This window comes from Falco rusticolus, chromosome 4 (genome assembly GCF_015220075.1).
Source record: "Falco rusticolus isolate bFalRus1 chromosome 4, bFalRus1.pri, whole genome shotgun sequence".
Lineage (NCBI taxonomy): Eukaryota > Metazoa > Chordata > Aves > Falconiformes > Falconidae > Falco > Falco rusticolus.
In genome coordinates, this window is record NC_051190.1 from 68912345 (window position 1) to 68939396 (window position 27052).

General features: G+C 38.7%; 1 protein-coding gene across 10 annotated transcripts in view; it reads right to left on the bottom strand.

The window, feature by feature from the left end:
• Positions 1–27052, bottom strand: part of MYO3A (myosin IIIA) — a 127873-nt gene that overhangs the window by 61830 nt on the left and 38991 nt on the right. For all 10 annotated transcript variants that reach the window (XM_037385723.1, XM_037385718.1, XM_037385719.1 and 7 more), the window contains exons 6-9: positions 13214–13290; positions 11732–11877; positions 9998–10063; positions 9426–9581 (exon numbers count right to left, since the gene is read on the bottom strand). In XM_037385723.1, coding sequence (XP_037241620.1) covers positions 9426–9581; positions 9998–10063; positions 11732–11877; positions 13214–13290 — 445 coding nt within the window. The remainder of the gene's footprint in view (positions 1–9425; positions 9582–9997; positions 10064–11731; positions 11878–13213; positions 13291–27052) is intronic.

Sequence of the window (27052 nt, forward strand, 5' to 3'; positions counted from 1 at the left end):
GACCAAGAAGAATTTTCTTGGACTCTACAGGAAAAAAATAATACAAAATAAGGGAAAAAAAATTCAGATTTTTTTCTTATTGGGGTAAACTTCAATTAAATTTGTCTTAAAGTGGAATTATTTTTATCTTTTAATCAAACCAAAGAAAATTTTATGCAATCTTACAGAGAATAGCAAGAACATTCCCAGAGACTTGGATTATTCTCTATCCAAGAGTAAAGGCATTGCTAAAAAAAGCAAAAGCAAAAGCAGCAAATGCAAGGCTTACAATTCATGTTATTTCACTTGCTTTATGAGATGGGGGAAAATCAGGGAAAGGGAAACTGGGTATGTAACAGCAGAGTTCACAAATTGAATCAAACTCTGATGTGTAATACGGCACAAGCACGGAAAGATTATCAAGTAAATCTGATATGGCCTCACTCCCCTTGATACTATATGTAGGAAGGCACCTCTCAAACACATGGAACATACACCTGAGGCAGCTGTACATGGAGACAGCAGGGAAACTGTGTTGTGTGAAATGGGCAAATGATGCCCTTCCAAACTGAGTGCAATCAAGATCTGAAAGATGGAAGTGCAGGCATGAGTGCACTTCATCTAGCACTTCTTTCAGTTTTTCTTGTCTCTCACTATTGTTCTGTGAGGGTGACAGAATGGCATGTCCTCACCCAGGTGCCAGTAATGGCACAGTTTCTTCCTCCCTTATGTAGGTGCCAGGTACCACTGGGGTCTTCCCATTGTTCAGAGTGCAAAGGCAGGAATTTCACACCCACAGCTGACTAATCCTGCAACCTTAATATGAAGACACAAACATGTAAGACTTCATTTCAAAAGCCAGCCCAGTTTCACGGTCTCTGTGCCAGTATTGCAGCACAATATTCAGTGTGGAGGCCAAACGACCAGGAAGCACGATGAACAGAATGGATCAACAGTATCTGCATTGCCCTGACAGAAGACAGGGACCAAGCCTTGCCAGTTTTACACCCAGCTGCTTTGCAGGCAGACTACTGTCAAACTGTTGTTAGGGCCCTGGAGCTGCATGGGAAAGCAACCCACTTCCAAATGTTTCTTTCAGTATTTAATACAGGACAAAAAAGGCTGTTGTAGATATAGTTGTAAGGATGATGGTGAGGCTGAATTACACAGAAGTGAAAAGCAATGGGAATACTACGCAGCACAGTCTCAGAGCCTTGCTACTGCCATGCAGCACAGAACATGCAACACGTGGGCCTATTCCATCATGAACAGTGCAAATAGACAAAAAAAGATGCAGGAGGAGCACATGTCTGTGGGGGAAGAAAGGCAGCTTTTGCTGCAATAAACCCATAACTGGGCTGTAATTTGGTATGTATTTAGATACGCTGAGGCAGAAAACACACAGGAAAACAAGCAGGCAGCATCAAAAGGGATGGGCCACGTGTAAAGGAACCACACATCTCCTAGGTTCAACCTCTTCTTCCCTTTCTTTTGGAACTCATTTATACCACGAGAGCTGCCCTGGTAGTACTGTCCTTGGAACAACACTGTGAGGCAATTTTTGGTTATATGTACACCCAGGTTGTATTAAATATGAAAATTAATATAAAAGGTAATATTTAAGATTCAAATTAACTTTTCAGCCTTGCATGGTCTGCTGCTGCTTGATTTGCATTCACCAGATAACAGGTATTTGCACATTCAAAGCCAGAGATGCAGGCAAAATCCTACCCCCTCAACAGCAATCTGTCCCCACTATAACTCACACTCCTATTTCTGCCTCTTCTTAACAGTTTCAGTTGAAAATTTAAATTTGCACAGTTGAAACAATTTATCCTTTCTTCCTGCATGAAGGTAATTTTGTGTCCAGAGGATGCATCTAATACCAGTATGACTTTGAGAAAGACCTATCAACATGTACATGAGGGAAAGATGAGGGAAGTGCAGGACTATGTCAAGCTCTGCTCTGTTTTTTCCATTGCCAAAGGAGGACACAAAACATCTGTCAAGTTGTGGTTTCCATTTCTAGTGGAATTGTTACACATTGAACACATTTTTTTTTAAATGTTACTGCATATCAGTGAGAAAGTGATATTTCCCAATTGATTTGTTTCAATTACCATCTTTCATTTGATGTAGGAAGCTAAAAACTGCCTTGCAGGAAGGGAGGAAAACACTCCAGTCATGGAGACATTTGTTTGGTGGGTTTTTTTTCCTTTTATGGAAACAATCTCTATTTATGCCAGGGAAGTTTAATTACATAAAATTGATTCTCCTGTAATCTTCTTCAGCTGACATTATAAGAACACTAGTGCTTGTTAAACCAGATTATATTCTCTATTCTCCAGAGTACAGCAGAACAGCAGTTTCACAGAACACAGTATTTTTCTGCTTTGCTGTCAAAGGGCACAGACCCCTCAAGGGCAGTTATACTGCTTCACTTCCTAAAACTCCAGCCACTTAAAACCCCCCACATCAGTGCTGTTGGCATCAATGCTGAAATTTCATTATCATCATGCACATAGACATTGTGAACTGAAATGACCATGTTTCTCTGTTCTGTTCAGAAATTATTTGTTGGAGGCATTAGATCTCACAGCCATTCTCAACAAGCAATTCAAGCAGCTAAAGGCCAGAAAAATCAAGTCAGTATGGACAAGAAAATGAGTCAATGCAACATTGTTTCTGGGCATTCTCCTTCATGCCCTACACATCCATCCCACCCCCCCTCCCCCCACTTATCTTTCAAGATTCAGTTAAATCAAGATGAGGCAACTGCAGCTTTTTCTTCTTCAAATTGTCAGAACGTATTTAAAAGATTTTTGATAGTTCCAAAAATACCACAAAAAGGGAAGTGTGACTCATGATGCCCTGTTGAACTCTCTGCCTAAACTGGTTGGAGAATCATCTATAGACTAAAAAGTGACAGGAAAAGTGCTGGCCTTACTCAGGATGAAAAGAAGAAACTAAACGTAATCAAATTTGCTGTAAGGTGAAGATGGGAACAGCTGTACACCTCCCAGCAGTTACAAATAGCATTTAAAGTGACAAACAGAAAAGCACTAACACAGAGAAACCTGTACAGGATCTGTCATTGCTAGTGATTGTATTTCTCTGGAGGTTGCACACAGCAATATTAATTCACACTTAAAAGAAAAATTTTGTCTTTGACAGATGTATCTGGTGAAATATGCTTAAATAAAACCATAGTCTTACATCTACGCAAAATCTGTAGCTGAATTTAGACAAATGTATTGATAAGACTCCAGCTGTGCACAATGCTTTGCAGACAAACCTGCACTCCCTCTATGCTTAAATGATTGTACAGCACTGGCTGCAGTCTCAGAGAGCTGTGCTCAAGCTCATGCAATGTTGCTGACAGCACAGTGCTCCTCAGCAGAGCTACGGGGCTTTTGATTTAGAGATGGCCCACATCCAGCTAATTGGGTCATGTCCTGCTCTGCATGATCTGTTTGCCAAAGTCTGTGCTGGTTTACCATGCCCTGCAAAAAAGCTCGTTATTGGTACTTCAGAACAGCCTCAAGAAATGGCTGTATCCCTGACAAATTTCAGGGGAAAATATTTGTTCTTAACCGAGCAAATAAGAGATCTCTAAAAGGCTCATTGGGATTGGTTCTTTATTGCCCTCATGAGTCAGGCACATGCTCTACGGTCAGGATCATACTGAGAAGATGAAGGACGAAGCTCCAAATGTAAGCAACGCCTGGTGAGGTATTCCCCCTTCAGGAGAAATGAGTTGCTGAGCAAGTGAACTGACACAACAGTAAAGCAGCAGTTGCAGAGCATTACTGCCACGGAGACCTGAATGCAGGAAGAACTTCTTTCTCCTGTTTTGCTTCAGGAGGTAAACTATTCTACATTCAGGCGTTGCTGCTGTCCATTGTATTATATGGAAGCGTATTCTTAACCTGCTGTAAAGATGCATACTAGCTAGAAGCGTAGGAGACTGGAGATCTGCTTATTCTAAGGCCTGCGTTGCCAGAAACAATTTATTGCTTCTATGGCTTGAGAGCAGTTTGCAGCACAGCCATCCTATACAGGAGTATCCTCAGTGCAGGAATTACAACTCCTTGTTGGTACAACAAAGCCCACACTGAGTTAGTCACAGGAGAGGAAGAAATGGCTCAAAGTACTCAAGGTTTAGCCTAGAACTCCAAAGCCTCAGGTTTAAGCCCCTACTCTGATACATATTTCATCTGCAGACCTTGACCAAGTCAGCACTGGACTCTGCGAGCTACCTTACTCTGCTCCTCAAACTGACTTTGTCAAGATAGTGTAGTGATGTCCTACCCTCCACTACAGCCTGTCTGGCAGAAATGAACTTGAAGGATTTCTGTCAGCTGCCTTCCCCTAGCAGGATGAGTCAGAGAGAGAGTGAACACCCAGAAAATAATTGACACAAGTCTGCACAATCAAGCAAAGTCATGGAAGGAAAATATGGTACTCCTTGTTTTTAACCGGGGTGAATAAACTGACAACCACCTTTATGCATGTTGTACATGAACTTACCCCCTGAACCTTCCAAATAGTTAAAGAGAGCAATTGTTTAGCACCCTGTCACTGGATATCAGTGCTACCCCTACATGGCCGATACAGGACAAAATCTTAGGAGAGTAACTCATCTCACCCAAAATCCCTTTCTCTGAATCATGTTGCAGTAGAATAGGTCTCTTACCCATATTTATTCAGAGGGCATATAAAGATGAGGCTCTTAACTTGGGGACCAGAGTCAGTTCCTGAAATCTAGGTGCAGTGAATATCCCTCACATATGCAGCTCATTCTGGAATGAGTCATAATTCCCAGAAAATACACACTGTACTAATCATTGCATATTTCTGCAGAGATTATTGTAAAAGCAGTCAAGATTAAGACAGCCAAACAATTCAAGATAAGTCTTTACAAGCCTGACTGTCAGGTGTAGTATGCGACAGTTCTGAAGGTCGTTTCAAAGACAGCTATTTCTGTTGCAAAGTAAAACTCTTTACAATGCAGTTTTTCCCCCTCATTCAGCTTAGCAAGAAGTGTATTTTTAGAACAGTTTTGGGGTATATGCTGCAGCACTGATTTCAATAATTATTTTCTTCACTAATTGTACATTTTAACAGCTGTAATGTGACTTACAAGAATGCAAGTACATGATCGAAGGATTCACTAAAAATGAGGGGAGACTTGAGCAGTGTCCAAAGGTGAGTGATCAGGCTCAAATGACATTATTGTTTCTTCATTAGGGAATTTGTCTTGTTTCCATTAAAGATTGTGCAATAAATTCCATTATAATGCTTTTTGTGTCACTATCAACACAAAAAAGAATTGGAATACAGTATTTAAAGAGCTAGGTGGTCCTGAGGTCTGGAGTAACAGATACAAGATAGAGTTTATTTAAAACCTCAAGATCATACTACTAGGATGTCACAGAATTTTTCTGGTGGTTTAAAGTTTATCAGTTTGAAAAGGCTTAGGGAAAAGAAATATCAGGATGATTAGGAGTCATGAACTCCTCTGAAAAGAGGCAAATACCACCTTATGAAGTTGCACAATGAAATAGGCTTTTCTTGCCACCGCCATGGCAAAGTCAACTCTTGCAGAAGCCCAAGGCACTGTCCTCATCAGGAATTCACAAATTAGAGAGAACTAAACAAAACCCCCAAAACTAATTGCTCTTAGTATGCAACTTTGCCTGCCTCACCTCCTCCCTAACACGAATGTATCTCCTATAGCTTACTTCATCATTCCAAAGAGCAGATTTTGGAGATGTTTCAGTCAAGATGAAACATTAGTGTTTCCAGGGATATTTTCTCATGGTCTTCCCACTGTAATTTCAGCCTGACATCTGAGCTAGGAAAGGTTAAGTTGCAGATATTTTTAGCATAAAGAAGTGATGACTTCAGAGAAAAATGTATTGTAAAGTTACTCAAAGTAAAAAAGTGGGATTTGTACTGAATCATTGCTAGTATTCATGCTGTTTTGAGCCTTGAGTAGCACAAAATATACTATAACAGACTTTTCAGAAGCTACTGAAGAAACAATAAAATCTTATATCATCTTCATTAAGTCTGGAGCAGGTCTACAGCACATTGCTATTTAAAGGTTTATCAGTGTACGTTGAGATTTCTCTAGTTACTCAGGAGGTTGGTGGGCTCTGTTCCTCTTGCTAGGCGTCTAGAAAGGATGCAATACAATGCAGAACATAGAACTAGGTTCCTCTTCACTAGAATAACAATAATGGGAAGGTTCAGAGGGCCCAGTGCAATGCCCTAATGACTTGGTGACTCTATGTTAGAAAATACCTCAGGAACAGTGGTGTTAATGGGAGTGACTGTAGGGTAGCTCCACTCCGTGCCTAGAGATCACACACTGATCCTGAGCAGACACAGTGCACAAAGACTGGATCTGAGGATGTGGCCTTCTGCAAAAAACCTTTTAAGAATGTGACAAAACCTAACACAATCTCTTCTTTTTTGAACTATATCAACTACCCATTCAGCAAACAACAAGATAAAATCACAAGCACATTAACAGATTACCACTGCAGAAGGCAGGCAGAACCTAATTACACTTCAGCATGCTGGACAAAGAGGGTGATTTGATTTTGAGTGAAAACAGGAATCGTGCATACAGGAAAACCCAGTGGCTGGACCTCAGCTATTAACTTCCAGGCATTTTTCTTTTGAAATAGAAAATTTATTAATAGAGTTGAATTTGAAGAGGAGAGCAAACGAAACACATACTGAAAAATAACTGGATTCCTTAATTACAACTTTAAGTCAATAATACCAAATTTCTTGAGTTTATATGCCATGCCAATTTAAACAACATGACACAAGAAGGAGGATTTCTTGCCTTGGTACAAGGAAGAGTTCTTTACTCCTTTAAACTACTTGCTTCCCAGTGCCAAGAAGCAGGAGAGTTATGCCTTCAAATTACGGACCGAGAGAGAGGGAGCTGGAGATCAGGTGGGAGCTTGACAAGGGAAGTTGCCAGCAACTGGTGAAGGTTCAGGAATTCTACAGCAGGGCCCTAACACACCAGTGTAAAATCAGTCCCGGAACAGGATAATCAAGAAAAGAAAGCCAGAAGACTTTAAGATCAGACTTCCAGGTGACTTGTCATCACACAGCCTATGTCTTGACTCTGAATCAGATGGATTGACATGGTACTTCTGTACAGACACTGCTTTTTACACCATTTCTTCTGTGCAGATTGAAGGTCAGAAGACACATATGATTAATATTGAAAGAATTTTAAAAGGTATGGTTACTGAATTCAAAGATCTTTGTATAATCTTTTTATCACTCAACAGCAGAAAAAAAACATGCTATTCTGTAGTAATGTCCTTTACAAGTCTGGAATTCCAATTTCTTCTTAAGTGAAATCATGTACATACTCTACTACATTTTCAGCTACTGGAAAATAATGTCTGCTTTTCTTGCTTGTACAGAGACAGCAACAGATATTAAGATGGATATTCTTACTGTTTCTAGGAGAAAGCTAATCTTTTTTGCAGGCACTGCTATGAAAGACAATCTTCCAGCAAATATAGTCAATAAACAGGTTAAAGCTGAAGTGATTATAGGTACAGTGACTGTAAAATGTGGTTTTTACTTGCAATATTTCACACTGCCTTCACTGATCTCAGATATTAAAAGATTTGGTTAAATCAATGCAAATGAGATTTAAACTACTATCAGCCTACATGTTGATATTTTAAATTGCTAAACTCAAGTATGGACCAAGCCATTAGCTTAACCATCCCATTTAAATTACATCATTAGTTAAATAAGTAAATTTTTTTGCACCATTTCAGATAATAAATTATAATTTTCAGAGAGAAAATTCTGTCTTCCTTTGGGAAAATGTATGTAGAAATTACACTTGATTAACTGTAAAAGCATAGAATAACTTCATCACATAGTAATACATTCCCTTAAACTCTGGTTCACGTGAAGATTGGTTAACAAATCAGTCTAACAGGATGGAGAAAGTACCAATAGATCATCCTGTTCCTGTGCCATTTGACCGCTCTATGCACATGCAAATTGGGCTACTCTGTGCTTGTATTGTATAGGAAAAGAAAGTTAATGTAATTTGCTTTAATGCAGTATTAACATGAAAAAAAATGAAAGAATTTTGAAAAAAAGAATAGGACTTGATAGAAAATAAACATATAAGTTCTATAAAATGGGTAAAAAAGCTCAAAATACTTAATTGATTAAGAAACTTGATTTTCAAAAATTATTTAAGATTTGAAAGGACCAGCGTCACAAGCACTACCACTATCTCAATTCATGTAATTCAGTAGTTTGGACTTGATTTACCACATATCTTTTCCCTGTGTTTTATAAATACTTTAAAAAGTCTGGAATATGTTGCTGGTTTAGGGCACAGCACTGACATCCGATAAGCTTATTTCAATTCCAGATTCTTTCTGGATTAAGCAAATGTGAAGTCTGCACCATTCAGAACATACAAATCCAGCCTGAGGCCTGAATTTAAGCCAACTGCCTAGTTTTTTTACTGAAATGCCAGAGAAGGAAAACTACTGCTCACCCCACATCCACTTAAAAGTCCAAAAAACTTGAAAATTATAATATAAAATACATTTAGAAATGTGTTTTTTATTATGTTCAAAGCACAGAGTGAAAGAAAATTCTCCATAATTGTAACTGAAGATTGCTGTATATATTTGAAAGGAAACATGTAAGCTTTTTCAATACAGATGATAATGCCAAAATGTCTTTTAAATTTTATGTTCCACTTAAAAAAACCAAGAAAAAATTGTCATGCTTTACCTTGAAGCACAGGAGCACTCGCACCAGTAGTACATCAATACTAATCTACAACATTTCACATTTGAGATGTTACTTCAGCATACTGGGTGGGGTTTTTTAAATTGTAAAATTGAGCCAAGCCATTTTCAGTTGTTTTAAATAAAAGCCATCCAGAACTGATATTAGTAAATACTATTGGAGGAAAGAAAGTATGTAGATTTGTAAGTTTGCAAAACAAGGTACTACTGGTACTACTATCAGTCCTTTCAGTTGGTAGCATCCAATTCTTGCAAGAACCTGACCAGTTATTTTTAGCATACTCGAACTAAACATTAGCTGACCATGCAAATGTAAGAAAGTGCCAAACACTGATTTCACCTAACCTTAGCTTTCTGAAAGCTGGGATCCTAATCTGCATCTTGAGTCACAGGAGAAAGGGGAGGCACTTCTAAAGGTTGTTTCACCTCGTGTGAAGCACGATGCCCCACACCCCCACCCACTCCCCCTTTCCATTGGCTCCATAGTGGACCTCAAAGGTTAAGCTCTCTGGTTTTGGCTGGCTAAAGTTATGAGAGGTGAATCTTTGAGCACTAGCCATTCTGAAACAGTGGAAGTATCAAAATTGTCCAGCTGGTCTGCTTTATAGCTACTTTTACCTTGCCTTTTCAGTGACTCCCATCTGTTGATGAACATCAATAAATTCCATGAGTTGCCTTTGTAGCATGTTTTCTTTTCCTTCAATTTGCTTAATAAAATCATGCTGTAAAAGACTAGATACGGTCGGACGCTTCTCATAATCTTTAGTCAAGCACCTGTGCTGGCAGAAAAAGCATATGATTGCTGAAGGATTGCTGTTAAATTCTGAAATGCTTGTCTGTAGTTTGTTCATGCCTCTATAATAAATATATCCATCTTAATCACAACAGCTCTGTACTGAAAAATTGTTAAGATTTCACAGAATTGATGAGTCCAAGAAGTAAATTACTGCACTTTCAAAACTAAATATTCTTTATAATTAAGAAAAACAGAAACATCAAGTGTGTTAAGATGTTGTTATTTCATGTTTTAAATCTGGAGCCTCACTTGGAAGTCAAACTGGGTTCTCAAATCACTTTTTTAAGGAAAAGTATTAGTAGCAATAGATTTCCACAGAGAATGCAAAGATATTTTACACATGACATTTATATATGTTCCATATTCAGCTACAGTGGTCTCAGTTGTTACTCACTTGTTAATGAAGTCATTGAATTCAGGTGACCACAGTTCAGGCTGCTGTAGTGTTGGAGGAGGATTCCTGCAAAGGTCAGTTTGATGGTAAGTTAATAAGCTACTCACTTGACAAAAAGAATGCATGAAGGCAGGCTGAGTAATGAGTTTTAGAAGGCCACTGAAAAAAGATATTGATTTCCACTGGTAAAATGAGCATGGACAGATGATACAATGCCTCACTGGTTCTCCTACTTTACATAAATAACAAGGAGAAATAGCATGGAGATGAGCTACCAAGCATAACTAACTAAGAATCACTGTAATTTTTTCAATCAAATCAATAAACGGAAATGAAACTAACAACCCATTAATCACTATTCACTTGTAATGGCAAGTTTCTCTTTTCAAGCCTGAAACAATATACCTTCTTAAGAGAATTTAAAAAAAAAAAGTATCTATTTTAAGTTTTCCCAGAAGGACTGAATTAATCAACTTGCTGAAGAGAGTGTCAGAAGGAACTAGCTCTTTATTAACTGCTTCTTATTTATCAGACGAAAATTAGAATTGAAGGACTAAGTACAGATCCATTGTAAATAAATACTACTACTTTCTTTTCTGTTGTTAGAGCTGTTTATTCTAGGTGTTAATTTGGTTCAAATTGTTTCAATAGTCTTCCATTCAGAGGTGCCATTTTCACTGGGTATAATCATAAAGACAAAAGGAATGACCCATAGACGAGGTGATTTTTCTATTCTCAGTCATCATAACTGCTTTTCTTTAAGTGACGCTTAACGTTTACTCTATCACCTTCAGGTTTTACTTAATGGAATGAAAGGATGTTGATCTTATATGTGCTCCAGGGCAGGAAGGTGCCCAGTATTTATAAGGGCATAAGCCAGATGTTTTTCTGAAGGCCTAGCTGAAATGACTGACCGCAGCAGTTTGTAACTGCTTTTCCCATAGCAAGTAAAGGTAAGAAGAGCATTCATTCTCTTCCAAGTTAGCCAAGATTTCTTAAACCTGAAGGTAATTTAAACTTACTTGGGTGACTTGGATGAGGACTTGAAGAACTCATGTGTACTATGTGGTCTCAAATATTGTGGTACTGCTCCAGCTGTTAAGAGCGAAATCCATGAACTGTTGTGCAATCATCCCCTACAGACTTTGAGATTGATGTTCTTTGAAACACTGTAAGTGGCACTTTGGGTACTTTTATCTCCAGCTTCAAAGAAAACATGAATGAAGCTGCTATTTGCACTGTCTGAGGACAGCAACACTGGAACTGCCAGGAGCAGCACAAACTAATGAAAAGTGGCAGTTTAAATGTATGTGAGTGGTGGAAAAATACTTTGCTTCAAAGGACATGAGCTAACTCTTGAGGACAGGTATGGGGTCTGTTCACCACAGTGGCACACTCAGGCTCTGTATTGCCATCATTAGTCACTCTTTGTAACAGAATATACGGGACCCAGCTAAGTCCTGTGCTCACGTACACTGGGCATCAGTCCACTCAGGAGAAGGCCTTATGGTTTCTTCTCAAACATAGCCACAGACAGCTATGAACTTCTCAATGTGAACACATCTGAAGTACAGTCTGCAGAAAATACAGCTGGATAAAGTTTTTCTAACTTCCTCCTAGCATAAATAATATGAAGAAACTTCACCAACTTATACAGTCTAAGTTTGAAGAAAGTAACAGTTAAGGGAAAAGTTCAGCCTAACCCGGCAGGAAATAAACACATCAAGATATTACCTTGGTATTTTGAAAAGTGCCCTCATAGGGTGCAAATCAGCAAGGGGTGGATCTCCATCTCCCAACTCTATTGCAGTAATACCCAGTGACCATGCATCACATCTGGCATCATAGGAGCTATCTAGCTGCTGCTCACAGGCAATCACCTGTTGGAGTAAAAGACTGGGATGGTCATTTAATGGTCAAATGTCCAAATTTAGGAGTACACCCACAGCTAGGGGAATCCCTTACAGGATGGAGATACTTGGTGAAATAAACAGGTTTGCACATATTTAGCAAGCTAAAGCATTCTGTTGCCAAAAAAAAGCAATGCTTAAACTAGAGAAAGCAAATGTCCATGAACACCAGGTTCTCTGACCAGATGTTCCCTGATCTGACAAAATGGTGCAAATCCTTGGCTTTTTCAGCTGAAGGTGGTAAACTGCATCCCTTGCCTGAGGGAAGAAGGAAACTCAGCAACCCTAAATCTCTTTTCTGTGGATTATTCCTGAAAAGTAACTAATGGAGCTCTATTGCTCTCTCTATGAAGTGAAAAAGAGCAGGAAAGCAGAAGCTGAATTCACTGTTTCCTGCTGTGTCTTTATTCAGCCAAATCAGCCAATTTCAAGATCAAGTTAATTTCTCAACAATGTGTTTGCCACTGGATTATTGCAAATGTATTTAGCGTCATATATATCTCAGCTCATCCACAGTGCTGGATGAATCTAGAATTTTTCCTCCCATTTTTCAACACATTAGTTGGTCTAAACTAACACGTATGCTGTTAGCTATGTGGCTAGACCACTGTGTATAAACAGAATAGGTTTATAAAAATACATGTGTACAGAGTCATTTCAAGTGCTACAAATATATGTATACGCATGTATGTGCACACAAGTAATGTAAGTACATAGGTTTATTTATAACAAAATTATTTTTCCTGCCTCAGTTTAAAATATATCTTTATATGCTTCAATTTCAGGCTGGAAAAATCTCCAAAGATATGTAGTACATCTTATTCACTCATAATAGCTTTGTTCATTTCTTGCTGTCAGCTACGGATATATAGTATTAAAAACTTTTCAGGTGTAGAAATCAAAAAATAAAAGCTATAATTATTACAGTATTACAGTATTATAAAGTATTACAGTACCACTACCACCCTGGGCTCTTTCCATCCATGGGGAAATGTGACAGCCATAGTTTCAGAGTCTGGAAGGCTGGAAAGGATCAGTGATAGTATTCTGCCTTCTTTAACACTTTCGTAAGCAATTCAACATCTTGCTCTCTGGCTCTAACCTTGTAATTTCAAAAATAAATCCCATTTTAACTTAATCTTTGCAAACATGTAGGAAAGAAGGTTTAAAACACTTTAAAAAATGACATTACTATTTCATTTGGTGAAAGTACCAGCAGTCAGGAAGAAAGACAAAGAAAGAGCAGAAATGCAGAATGCATCAGCTTGAATACCCATGACAAAATGTTTTGAAACATGAATCTAACCTCTGGAGCCATCCAGAATGGGGTGCCCACGGAGGTGTTCCGACGGAGTCGAGTGCTGGTCAGCTGAGCAGACACACCTGGAAGAATGAAGGGAAGCTATAACCAGAGCAATTGCTATTTCCATCCAAGACAGCCCTTCTGAACGGTGACATCCTTGTCTTGTCATGCTATTACTTCCTCTGCAGGTGAATCTCAAATGCATTTTCCCAGTTCCCTGGAAAGAGAGGCCCAGTCCTCAAAGGTACCCAGCATTTCAGCTGAGGTTCTCCGCATGCTTTGTTTCCAGTGTCTTCAGCAGGACCAGGATTCAGTCCCAAATGAGCATTTCATTAGTAATCTGACTCCACATATTTTGACTGGCTAATTCCAGTTTTTTCTATATCCTGTTTTAGGAAGCGATAAAGCCCTTTGAGTTGGGGGGGAAGTATTGTACCTTCCACAGATTCTTTTTTTCTTTTAATGCTCAGTACTGATACTAGACTTCTTGTTTCATTATTTATATATTCCAGGTTGAACACTATAAGAGATACTTATCCTCATCCCTCAGCTGCTCTGCCATAAAAAAGAAACAAGAGAGCAAAACCTCAAAAATTCTTACAAAAACAGAAGTCCCTCCATGTTCAAAGCACATTCTCAAAGCAACATCAAATGCCTGTAAATCAGCTTTGTAACATGAGCTGTACTTTAAGGAATTAACTATTTCAGGCCAAGAGCTGGAAAGTGAACTCTAAAGCGAAGTCCAAAGATTCCTTATGGTTTTAAAGTAAAAGACACTGAAACATTAGGAATTGGAGTAGGCTGCAGCACACTTCTGACCAGCCTGCCACCAATTTCCTTTCTTACAAAACAAGGGTATGTTGGTTGGAAATATCTAGCGTGTGCAAAGAGAAGAGTACAACACATGGAGAAAAACAGCCCCTCAGCTTGCATGTCCCAGACTATTAGGGATTTATGAGTCACAATCAACTGTGAGGTCCATGCACGGAGAAAAAAAGCCCCTCAGCTAGCAAGTCCTGAACTATTATGGATTTGAGTAAGTCAACTGTGAGGTCCACCAGAGGCGTATTCTAAAGTGCTGATTATCATGGATGGCAACAAAGGTGCTGTGTTCTGCAGTTCTTCCAACCTCACTCTGGTTGACACTAAAGCTCACTTATTTTGCCTTCATACATATATCTGCTTTCTCTTTAAAAAAGTAAAAAGACTCGGTTTCACCCTGTGAATGCCATTTCATTATTCTGAAATATATGACCCTCCAGTGAGCACCACTGGCCAATTTCAACTCTGTATCATCTGGTTTGAACACACTTGACCTTTATCTTCCTGAAACTCTGTAGATGGTTCTTAACAAAAGCAATTCACATTACCTGCCCAGTGGAAATACTAACTAAAACTTTGCCTAGACAGAATTTGACTGTTTTGGTTTTTTTTTCAGTGGGGGTCAAGAAACCATAGAGTGCTTGATCTGTTTTTTTACTCTAAAGCTATGTGTTCAGCTCTGATTCACAAAATATTTGCATTTGTCTGTCACAGAAATGTATATAACAGCTGAAAATAAGGCAGCAAGAAAGATCCTGCCTGTTCCTTTGAGACAAACGCAACCAATTGCTTTTGTGGCTGCCTCCCTCTAGTCTACTCCAAGCTTGAGAAAGTTGAATCTCCTTCTCTCCTCGTGCCTGCAGAAAGGCCAATACACAGTATTTGCACCACGGAAAGCAGGACAATGTGAGTCTTAGCGCAAAGTCCATCAATCCTACTTCAGCTCGGCTAAGCAGGGGCTTTGTTTTTGCTCTCTCAAGTTGCTGTCTGAGATCCAGCTTCCGGCTCATGGAGTCTGTGGCTGTCCCGTGCCCTTGGCAAGACACATTATTCAGAAAGCAAGCAGTAAGCACCCATCACCACGGGTCTGCCACCGTTGCAGTGATGCCAATGGACATCATTATGTGACCCTTGGTTTTGGAGGAGGAGGAGGCTATGCTTCCCTCTCCCCTTTTACCTGTTGTGGGAGTCCCCTGTGCTAAGCTCTGTTTTGCAGCCTTGGAGGAGGAAACAGGATTCAAAGCTGCAGGCAAAGAAAGGCACTAACTAGATTTTTATGATTCCAGTGTCAGATTTTATAAATAGTAACTTTCTGTAGAGATAAGGAACAAAATATAAAAGGAGCATTAATGTGCACAGTCCTCTCTGTCTTTGCACTGTTGGCTTTTTTTCTCTTTGAACTGTAATTATTAAATAAACTGAAGGATTTTTTCCTCCTCTCTCTCTTTTTACTTCAGTAAAATGCTGATTTAATTTGAATTGTTCACCACTAAATTTTTTAGGCTCTTGGGGTTTTTGTGTGCTTTTTGTTTGGTTGGTTTTTTTATCCTTTTGCTCTTAGCAGTAAAGTGGCATTTCAGATTATGGAGTGTAGGTCTTATGACAAATGCTATTTCCTTGGGCCTTTTCTGTGTATAGAGGAAAGATGCTGTAATTCCACACTTAGTAACATTTCTTCCAGCATTTCAGTAACCAGCCAAGCATATAGCTGGCCAGCTTTTTTTAACTTGTATATTTCCTAACAAAACCATCTTGCTCCTCCCCCTTCCCCTTTACTACTGCTTTGTTGCAAAACGAGTCAAATATTCTCCTAATAAAATCTAAAAATAGGTCACAACATAGTATTCTATTACACACAAATATCAAATCTTATGAAAGTGAAGAGCTGAGTAAGTGCATTAATAGTACCAATGCACACAATATCCAAAAGGAAATATTGTGCATATAGTTGGAAAAAAGCTTTTCTTCTTTTTCTTTTTTTAGGCATTAGCTTACTAATAAAAACTGGAAATTAGCAGACTTATACCATGAGTATTATACAAGCCTTTTAATGCAAGAACTGGCATATTGAAATAACGTTGAAGGTAAAGCCACCTAGTTATGACCTTAGCACTCAATAAAAGTCAAACAGTGCAGAAATGAGCTCCCTATTATTAGAAAAGATTTGTCTCATAGTAGCACCCAATCTGAGTAGACACTGTTCTGATCTAAACTGGGAGGCTGTACAACGTCATTTTATGATTATGTCCTGTGACAGAGGTATGCACAATTTACTGGCTGATGCTAATGGGGGAATGGTGAGCCCTAAAAAATTGTACTGAATTCACATTTGGCACACAGCAGGGAGACTGCATTCCCAACATGCTAGCTACTGTATTTATACAGAAAACCACAAACCCTACGCCAAAGCCATCACACCGTGATAGCCTCTAGCTATCACACTGCCTCTGGCTGCCCCTTCCATAACCCTTCTTCATTTGTGCCTTCAGTGTCCACTTCCTTACCAAAGCATCGTCATTTTGACCTTCTCTGGATTAAGAATCTGCAACTCAATCATTCCCCAAGCAAAACCTGCACACACTGTTAACTTTGCAGATCTAAGCAGGCTGAAACGCTTTGAATTATTTCCCAACATTTTTTTAACCTCCTTAGAGAAAAGAGATGTAAAATAGCAGCAGCACCTTCCACTGCATTCCCCTTAAGCCTGCTGGCAGATAGGTTTTGGCATTCCTGTTCCATGCTGTTTGCTGCAAAAAGTGGCCTCTCCTTCCTTGGCTCTCTGTCCAAGGGTGTGAAGGCAGTCCCTCATACATCACTCTGCTCCACCTTTTCACTAGATCTGGAGGTGACAGATCCTAACAGCTTAAGGTTTTCCTTTAGCATCCTAAGCTTTACTTTGAGAAGCAGCCAACATTCTTATCAGGAGGCAGACAGGGAAGTAGCTACCTCCTATTCAACAATGGTGGGATCATAACTCAACTCTTCTATAATTGCAAAAATATCTTTGACATCATCTCATTGCTTGCTGTAGGTTGTATTGGGCTAATGGTACATATCCAGACAGGATAATTTCGGACAGATCATCGCAAATGCACAAAACATGCTAAAAAAGTAATATACATAGTTCCTTTGAACTCCATAATGACAACAAGGAAAAAGCACGATTAAAACAAAGCAATTCTGATAGTCCAAATGTCAAACATCACAACACACCAGATGCGTAACCACAGGCAACCGTATTGCAAGTATGGTGGCACCCCCACTAAAGGGATGTAAAGGGAGATCACAGAGCTTCTCCAGGTCTAATTATTTAGCACGGATAGAAAGCATAAAGATATTTAATAGAAAATGTTACTAAAAGGCCATAAAGACACAAGTGGTTGATTTGATGACTTCACAAGAGATGCTTCAGAACTCTTTTGAAACAATGTCAATAATTAGAATTCCTTATAGACTTTTAACTGACTTTAAAAGCGAACTTTTAAATGAAGAGTGCAGAGGCTATACTGTTTCCTTGGGTGACCTATTGACAGAAAAGCATGCTTCAGAACTTCTGCTCAGTGATAAGTGGTCACATTAAATTTAGAACTAAAATTGGGTTCTAATCAGTAAGATGGAAATAAAGAAGTAGGAAACAAAGCTAAAATGAGGAGCCAAAAAAGTAGAATTTTCAGCAGCATTTTAAGTTGAAAGGTGTTAACATTATCTTATGAAGGATGACTTCCTCTTCATAAATCCATGCTACCTACTTCCAATCACCTTCTTGTCTTTCATATGTTTAGAAATTATTTCCAGGATTATTTGCTCCATCACCTTCCGAGGGATCAAAGTAGGGCTGACCAGCCTGTAGTTTTCTGAATCCTCCTTCCTGACCTTCTTGAAGATAGAAGTGACAATAGCTTTCTTCCACTTCTCAGGAACCTCCCCCAGCCTCAATGACCTTGCAGCGACATTTGCCAGCTACCTCAGTCAGCACTCTTGGGTGCATCTCACCAGGTCCCATGAACTTACTTATGTCCAGTTTTGTTACATGCTCCCTAAACTGATCCTCTCTACCAAGGGTAACTTTGCCTTGCTCCAGACTTTCCCAGCCATCACAGGGATCTGGGATTCCTGAAAGCCAGTCTTAGAAGTAAAGACCACGGGAAAGATGACATTGAGTGCCTCAGCCTTTTCCATGTCCTTTGTCACCACATTCCCTGCCTTTATGCATTATTTTAATGCACCTACTGTTTTAATGATGAAAACTACAGTTTTCCCAAACACTCAGGAAAACATCTGCTGCAGATGCAAATCTTTAACTGAAACAGGGTATATCCAAAAGATAACCAAATGGCGCTTTACAACTCCAGAAAGATCAAAAGCTTAGTATCCAAGACCACATACATGAACTACCTGGGAGATGAAAAATCCATAGTGTTCACTACAAAACCAAGAGGCATGGAGCAAAAGGGGATAAAATAGTTAATCTGTACTAAAAAATATAGAGTGATATAAATGGAAACTAGAGGCATTGAAGTCCAGTGACTTTCATAGTAAACTCACCACAAGGATTAAGGACAAAGAAAAGGCATTTTTAGGTATGTAAGGAACAAAATGGAAATACTAAACCAGATACAGAATCATTACAAGGTACATACTGATAATAAAATAGCAAATAGTGACTTAAAAAAAGGCAGAACATTCACTAAATCTATACAATACATAATTTTTTTTAAACAAAAGGTTTTAATACAGCTTCTTTCTTTAAGAAATCGGAGAACTTTCATATTACAGGAGATTGGGCAGGATGGTATGGCAATGTACTCTAGCTTCCCTTGGTCTACAATTCTGATTGCACCCTCTCTCCATGGCTGCCAGTAGAGCAGGTGACCATGGGCTGCTCTCCACATGCTCCTGACTGTTCAGTGCAGCACAAGGCCAATGCTTCTAATCAAATCTCATGCTTCGGGGCTTCAGCTGGTTTCCTGAAAGGAATGCACAATTGGCCAGATGTATTTAGATAGGAGAACTAGTCTTCTCTGGAGCCTCGGGGATCTGTGCAGCTACACACAATCTGCTGCAGTATGCTGGTGGAGAAAGCCTTCCTTCTTAGATGCTGCCTTCCTTAAATAACAGATTTCAAAGTGACTGCCATTTCTGAGATCCAAAAAGGAATTTTTTCCCTGTATGACTGGGAAAACCCTGGAGATTTTTCTCCTTGTTATATGACATGGTTTTCCTGTCAAGATTATCTGGGTTACTGTAACATCTATGCCGATGGGACAGAATATTTAGAATACCTAAAGACCGGAATACTTCAGTACAAATGACTGATTGGGTTCAAAGTTCAGGTAAAAATGAATAGGTTTCAGTATACACAGGTGAGACCAGAAGGTTTCTAATAACCTCACAAGATGACTATTTTGTGACCCATGAGAAAACCCAAAGCAAGTGTTTGCTGGCCACAAAGGGCTGTTTTCTTGCTTCATGTGTCTCTGGCATATGACACCAGCTTTCTGTATCAAGCTTCTTTAATGTTTAAGCCATCAGTGACATCTTTATGTGAATTAGTAGAAGAAAATATTTGAAAGACCAAGTGAACAGCTTATCCTGGGTACAGCATTTGGCCACGTGATTACTTTTTTTGTGTTAGTGGACAGCACAAAGGCTTTCATTCACACATGGCCCATAAAATAAGTTTTTAAGGACTAAGCCTTCAACAAAGAATTAAACATTCAACAATGAAAATGTTCCACAGCTCAAGTCAATGCAATCCATCTTATCCCTGCTAACCCTGGTCTGAAAAAATCAGAATTATTACTCTGATTGGGTTCAAAGCAGTTTGACAAGCTGCTCACGAAGAAAGCCTTCTTCAAAGTCCTTACTTTTATTGGATTCTGCCACTGTCCCCTAGTTACGCTTTTTAGAAGCAACATATGAATGTCATGCTATATGGTATGCAGAAATGACAACACTATAACAGTCTGGTTTTGATCTGAATCAGTGAAGCAGACAGCTTTATTATGGATACATGCTAGAATGACTAAGGCAAATACAAGTCTTGCTATGATTCACTGCCTAAAGTAAGCTAAGGGCAGAAAGATTAATTTAGTTTTGGATACTTTCAAATTAAATTATTTTAATTAATTGTTTCATTTTTGCAGAATGATTCAGACAGCATTTCTAGCTAACGCAGGGCACGACGAAAGAGACACAATAGGATATTCTGACTACTCCAGAATAAGTAATCTATAAAAGTTTGGAAAACTACTCAAGGTCACGCTGAGCTCCTCTTCAATATCAGCAGGACATGTGAGGCTGGGAACCATGGTAGATATTAAAAGGGACAGAGATTAAAATATCCTTCCCCCAAATGCCCCAATACTCAAACTTGGATCACTCACAGTTGACTTTTCAACCTACTCACTGAGCACAAGGTGGCTCCAGACTCCCAATCCATTGCAGCCCAACCTGTACTGTGTACATTTGCAGCACAGTCCTGTGAGCTTTCTCTCCCTCTGCCACGCCATGTGCCACACAGGGTTTGCTAGACTGATCTGTGATCAGTCAACAAACTGCATCTATCAAGCCTGTTCATGGTAGGGAGAAGCCATAGTACTGTATCACAGCAAGGTAACACAAGAGTTAGTGAGCAGTCATGATGAAAGGATGAAGCTCAGTGTTGTGGTTCCCTCCCCAATCTCTGACCCAAGATTTCAGATGCTTTCCCCACAAAACCAGCAGAAAGCTCTCTCACGCATCAGAAAACCAGGAGAGGTGAGCAATTAAGCAGATGGAACTATCAGGATGGAATCCTACCATGGGCTCATTAATTACTTTGAGACTGTTCCTATTATTTTGGGCAGTATACTGTACAGTATAACTGATTTTACTACTCTTGCTTTGTTATTATAGCAGCTGCTGGCTCATCTACACTTCAAAAACTCAACTTGTTTAGCATAGTCACAGAATTTTAAATATTTTGGCCTGTATTTCTGTATCTGAATTGGCATGAATATGATGCAATAAAACATAACAAAACCACCTATGCATTCTAACTTATGTTGATCAATTGTTACTGATCACTAGCAGTGGTAAAGCATTACTAACACTCAATAATTTGTAAAGAAGAAGTAGCACACCAGTACTGGAGTCACAACAGAGAATGCTGAGACGACTACTACACAGTCTTTCCAGGGGGAAAAAACTCAAAGAAATTTATTTTATGAACTCAAATGAATTATGACATGAACTTAATACTTTCATTTACTATTGCCTAAATGAAATTATTTATGCATTTCAAAGTAAAAATAGAGTTAATATAAAAATACACTACCAAAAAGTGTCTTGCAATTGTCTTGTTTCACCAAATTGCAATTTTGAATAATCAGGCAGCCATCCAGAAATGCCAGCATTAAGATGTCCTTGGCTTTTAACTTTGGATGACTTCAGATAGCTTTAAAACAAGAAGATCGTCTTCTCCATAACAAAATAATAACCCTATTACATTCCAAACACAAAGGCTGACCTCTGTCTACCTGCAGTTTCCCAAATACATAGAAGAGATAGTTCAAGTATTAAACAAAGTAATGGCAGTTTTCAGTATGTCTAAATAGAACAGTACAGTATTCCTTCCCTATTCTGTTTTTTTCCCAATAAGTCATACTCAGATTAAATCTGTAGTTGACTCAGTCTACTATACATCCACGATAAAATTGTGCTAGCTACGTGCAAAGTGTGATATCTGAAACTGCATTTAGAATGCCAAGACAATATTCACATACCACTTTTAAATCCAACACTTCTAACATTTGAAACAAAAGCAGAAAAATTTGAAGTACAAAAATCACCATATCTTCACTATATATTCCATATTACAATGCATGTTTTAATTATGCAATCACTTTATCCACAGTACTAAAGGAACCCTTGAAGTCATTATTCTATTAACTGCATGCAGAACAGTTTGTAATTTTCCACCATCTGCCAGCAGCAGTGAGATTACACTACCTTGTTTCCATGTCTTCCACTGGAACCTGTTTTACCTATAAAAAAATCTTAGATCTTTCCTACGTATTGCTTATCCAGAGACTCTATAATGATGGAGAGTTTTAGATACCGTTAATGAAATGCTTAAGAAGAAACTGAGAACGGACAGTGCCAATTCTTTTCAATATCCCTTTCCCACAGAAAAATTACTGGGCCAACCTGGGGGAATCATCTCTTGTAGTTAAAAATAAGCTTGAATTCCAAAGATTTAATGAGTCCTCCAACTTCTTATTTTCATTATGGGAACTTGAATATTTTTAATATCCATCTAGATGTCTGGCTTTTTTTTCCTCCAATGACCTTTCATGGTAATAATGTCAACATTCTAATTACATGTGGTTAGAAAGTATGTTTTGATTTGATGCACAGAAAGACATGGCCTTCAGCAAGGAACAGTGCTGCTGGAAAACTATGCATTTGCCTAAGTGGTGAAGTACAATTTAGACTTACATTTTTTCTGGACATTTCCAAGGCAACAGCTGTGCATCTCGAGATACTTCTAGTCTGTGACAGCAGGCTTTAGCAGTCCCATAGAAGTATGAGCTACGTTGCTCCTGTTCAAGACTATCAACCTACAAGGTCAACCCTCAAAAACATAGCTGAGGAGGAATTTTCCATCAGCATTACACTCTCCTCTTTTTAGCTAAAATAATCACTTGCCATGTGACTGTTGATGTTTCAAAACTTTTAGTGGAAAAATGATTCTTTGCTCCATGACTCCCTGCACATCAGCAACCTGTCTAGTTTGCTGATAGGGAATTGCATCCTCTAGGATCCTCTTCTTTCAATAAGCACGAAAAGCTCTGGCTTTCAGGCTCCCAGGCTCACTGCAATAGCTGGGGATTTCAGAAACATGTCCAGTCTTTCAAAATGAAATGTCATTTGGACTTTTTCAGACCAAAGTTAAAATAATAACAATAACAATACAGCTCAATTTCTCTTGTCCCATTTTGGAACTGCACATTACTTGACATCTCAGAATTGCCAAATAGGAACTATGTCTTCGACTAACATTATTTAATAGATGAAAGGCCCTATGCAGCATCCTGATTTCAAGAAAAGAAATTTAACTGAGAGGGAATATTAAAAGAAGCAAGTATTTGTCAGCATAAGCAGGTGTTAAACACTCAGTTCCCTATGGAATTAGTTACACATTGTAAAAGGCAGATGAATATATGAATTTTTATTACAGATGAAGTGTGCTATGTGTGCAAGTGACTTCAGGCCATTTTTTAACTGATGAAACAAGGTCAGACACTGAAAGATATTTAGGCTGAAAAGGCTGCAGATAGATTTGTCACAAGACTTTCAAAAGGTATCTCTCATTAAATTAATTTGGATTTACATGCTAGAAATTCCAGAATTTTTTCTGCACCTTTAGTGGCTAGAATTTCTTCTGAAATCTGGCTTTTTAACATTAATCCACTGCATACAACCAGAGTTCTGAGAAACAGATGTAAAAGATTTCCTTTCCAGAACACTAATAAGCAACTGCGAATATAATTAAGAATATTTATAAAAAGGGAATTTGGTTCACACCTCGCTTGCCTCCAACTCTTTTTATATGATACATTGTATAGCTGTCACCCTTTAAAGTGCTGCAGGGAATTCACTTTAATGTAAATGTATATCAACACATCCGATATTGAAAACATAGCAGCTACACTTGAATGTAGTGCAGCTATTTATTGTTTCTATTGATGCAGTAGAGGATGCTCCTTGCTTGGAATATAATTGCTGAGATTCTCAGGCATAACATCCTTCTCCAAAGGTTTTCTACCTTTTACAGCTAATTCCCACAAATGTTCAGGTAGCAAAACTGCCTTCAGTCAACCTTCTTCTCTGAATTCAGCAACTGAATCTGTGATCATGGGATGTGCTTAGAGTAGATCCCCTTGGCTGCTACTTACTATCTGTAGTAAAAAAGAATGATTTTATTTGTCTCTGCCAATCTCAGTTATTGCACTGTACGTATGTGAGCAGAAAGGATGCTTCCCCGGTAATGGTATTTTAAACTTCTTGTGGCTTGGACAGTTTAAGCTGAAACTTCTGTCTGGCAGCTCCTTGATAAGCAACTGGGCTTCAGAAGCATTGCTGCAGAGATGTTCTAAACTCATTTACTTGATCTGATCATTAATCTATCAACTGGGATCAGATGTTTCTTAGGTACAAGGATATTACTGGAGTAATTAAACAATATTACAGCAAAATATTAAGGGAAAACAAGGATTTCACTCTTCAAAGCAATCCGGGTGAGGTACTGCACTGCCATGCTATTCTTTCAAAGTCTTTCTCATCTCTTTAACTATCAAAACCTTACGAAAGGCAAACAGCCTGTTAGCTTGTATTTTGGGAGAGCTTTTCCACACACTTTTTGTGTCACCTCTAGCAAGTCAGTCTCTCAAAGTTTCAGATCCCCAGCTGTTAACTGGGAATTATAGTAATATACTTCCACATAAGTGTTCTGAAGATCATGCATTACAGACTGTGCAGTGTTCAGAAACTATGGTCACAGCATACATAAATACCCATGAAACAACAGCCATAAGGCAATGTGTATCAATTGTGACACAAAATGAAGCTTCTGGAAAGTCAGTACTGCTGTGCAAGAAAGGACTCACAATGGTGGTACACTATACACCAAGCACAGAGACTACAAAAAGAACAAAGGAAAGAAAAGCCATTCTCAAAGGTGATTTAATCCACTGAAAGTTAACTATTTTTTTCGCTTATGAGTCTTAAAAAGTTCCTAACCGTAGTGAAAAAAAAAAAAAGCGGGGGGGGGGCGGGGCGGGGAAGACACAGTTCCAGTTACACAACCACACAACACATACAGACTGATAATAGGTCCTTTTTGAGTACTGTGCTCCATAAGGCACTTCACAGGTCCATCTTTCAGATACAGGCTTTATGCACCTGTTTACATGAAAACCACCATAAAGAGTATCAGCGGAGAAGAGCAAAGCACTCTTCAGGAACATCTCATCATCAACCAGCATACAGGAGAATGGCACACACAAAATTATTTTGGAAAGGGCCCACTGCCTCTGTCAAGTTTGGTGTTTGGTGGTTGATGTATTCCTTGATCCAGTGTCTCTGCTCCCCTCTCCACAACAGAAAAGCTGTGCATGCTGGAAAGAGCTGTGTGATTATTTGGGTTATTTCTGTTTGTTTGTTTGGCACAATGTAATAAATGGTTCAACCTAAACCAAAAATTTTGCTTCCACTCAGTATTTATTGGGAGAAAAGGAGATTGTGCCTGCATGTCTATCTCATTCTGTAGCCCGCAGATTCAGAGGCTTATATAATAAAAGATGGCTATGAGTTTCAGTCCTTGATCCAACAAATTTTATGTACAACAGTCTGTAGCAGCACCAACATGAGAGATTTTGATCAACTCACATTCCTGGCTAAAAAAATACTCCTGGAATCTGATTAATGTGGATTTAAATCCTCCTACGTAGAAGACACAAATCTCCCAAATTCTACCTGAATACCTTAAACATCAGCCTGAAGAGTGAATGGCATGACTTCCCTGATGATTTTGTGAAGTCTATATAAATTTTCCCCATTTGAAACTACTCATTATTGACTTCAGATTGGCTTGGGGGGGGGGGGGGGGGGGGCGGGGGGCAGAGAAACTTTTGATCTCTTCCTAAGTTAAGGTGCAGTTCCTATATATTCTTTATATATATATATATAAAGTCATCCTTTGAAAGGGTGGACTGCAGATATTATAGGCCCCTCTTCAAGCCACATAAATATCTATGTATGTTTCTTGTGCACATTCTCATCTGTGCTTCAGCATCACAATTTTTCCTACAAGATTTTAAGATTATTTTTCAATTACAGCCTTATCAGTAGATTGCAGTAACTGGGGAATAAAGAATTCACATCCTCATCACTACAGCTTCTGTGTTTTGACATCTGCATAAGTGAATTAATTTTCAGGAGCATTGATCCTCTATGACTTTAATTGCCTTCAGCACCTTAAAAAAATTAGTATCCACAACACATTGAAAAACCTGTGGGCAAAGATATTGATCTTGCCTTACATTAAACTTCCAGACTATCAGAAAATACTAGTAGGTATATGGCAGATAATTTAGGAAGTCTGGAGACTTTTCAATGGAAGATTTTATCTGAGGCATGAAATAATGAACATAAATATATGAATTTTCTGAAAAGCTAGCAACCCTAGCTTTTTAGTAGTTGGAGGAGGGGGGGGGCTGTGTGTGAAGTAATGAGAGTTGCATAAATGCAATCTACTGGCAGGAAGACACTACACTAACGGGAGTTAAAAACTCATGATGAGTTTAAGCAATTGTTATGTACTAATTGAGTAATTCCAATTAACAAAACAGGAGGGTAAAGGAAAAATATTTTCCATCTGCTGAATGGAAACATGATAATTACACTTGTCTGCTATGCTGTGAAGTAGTGATCAATAAATTGAATTTAAACATCAGAAGACAGCGTGCTACCAGAGGATAACAGTTCATAATAACAAGCATTGCAAATTTTTATACCCCTCCTTACATAAAAACCAGTCAATACACTTTTAAGGCAAATCCCTGTGGTATGGCCAATAAACAAGAGGTTGCATCCACTTAGCTGTGTCTTTGCTTTTCCCTTTATGTGGTAAAACCAGATGACAGCATTCAAGAATCACTTTAGGCCTAACAGCCTTGAACAGACCCTTCTCAATTAATGTCAGTTCTTAGGTTCAGGCTTGCCAAAACTGTTAGTCTTCCCAGACTTCAGAAAGCGGGGATTACCTGTATAGCATCTCCCCTGCTACTGTCTTCAGGTAGTATCTCTTGTTTCATTTCAAATCAAACTACTGAAGCGTATGTGATTGAGGTGGAGCTCTCCCATTCTTCACAATACCTAGTAAGTTCTAAGTCCTCTCATATACAACATGAAGCTTTTGCCTATCAGCTTCTAATTTCACTGAATCAGCACATGGTCCTGGAGGAACTAAACACC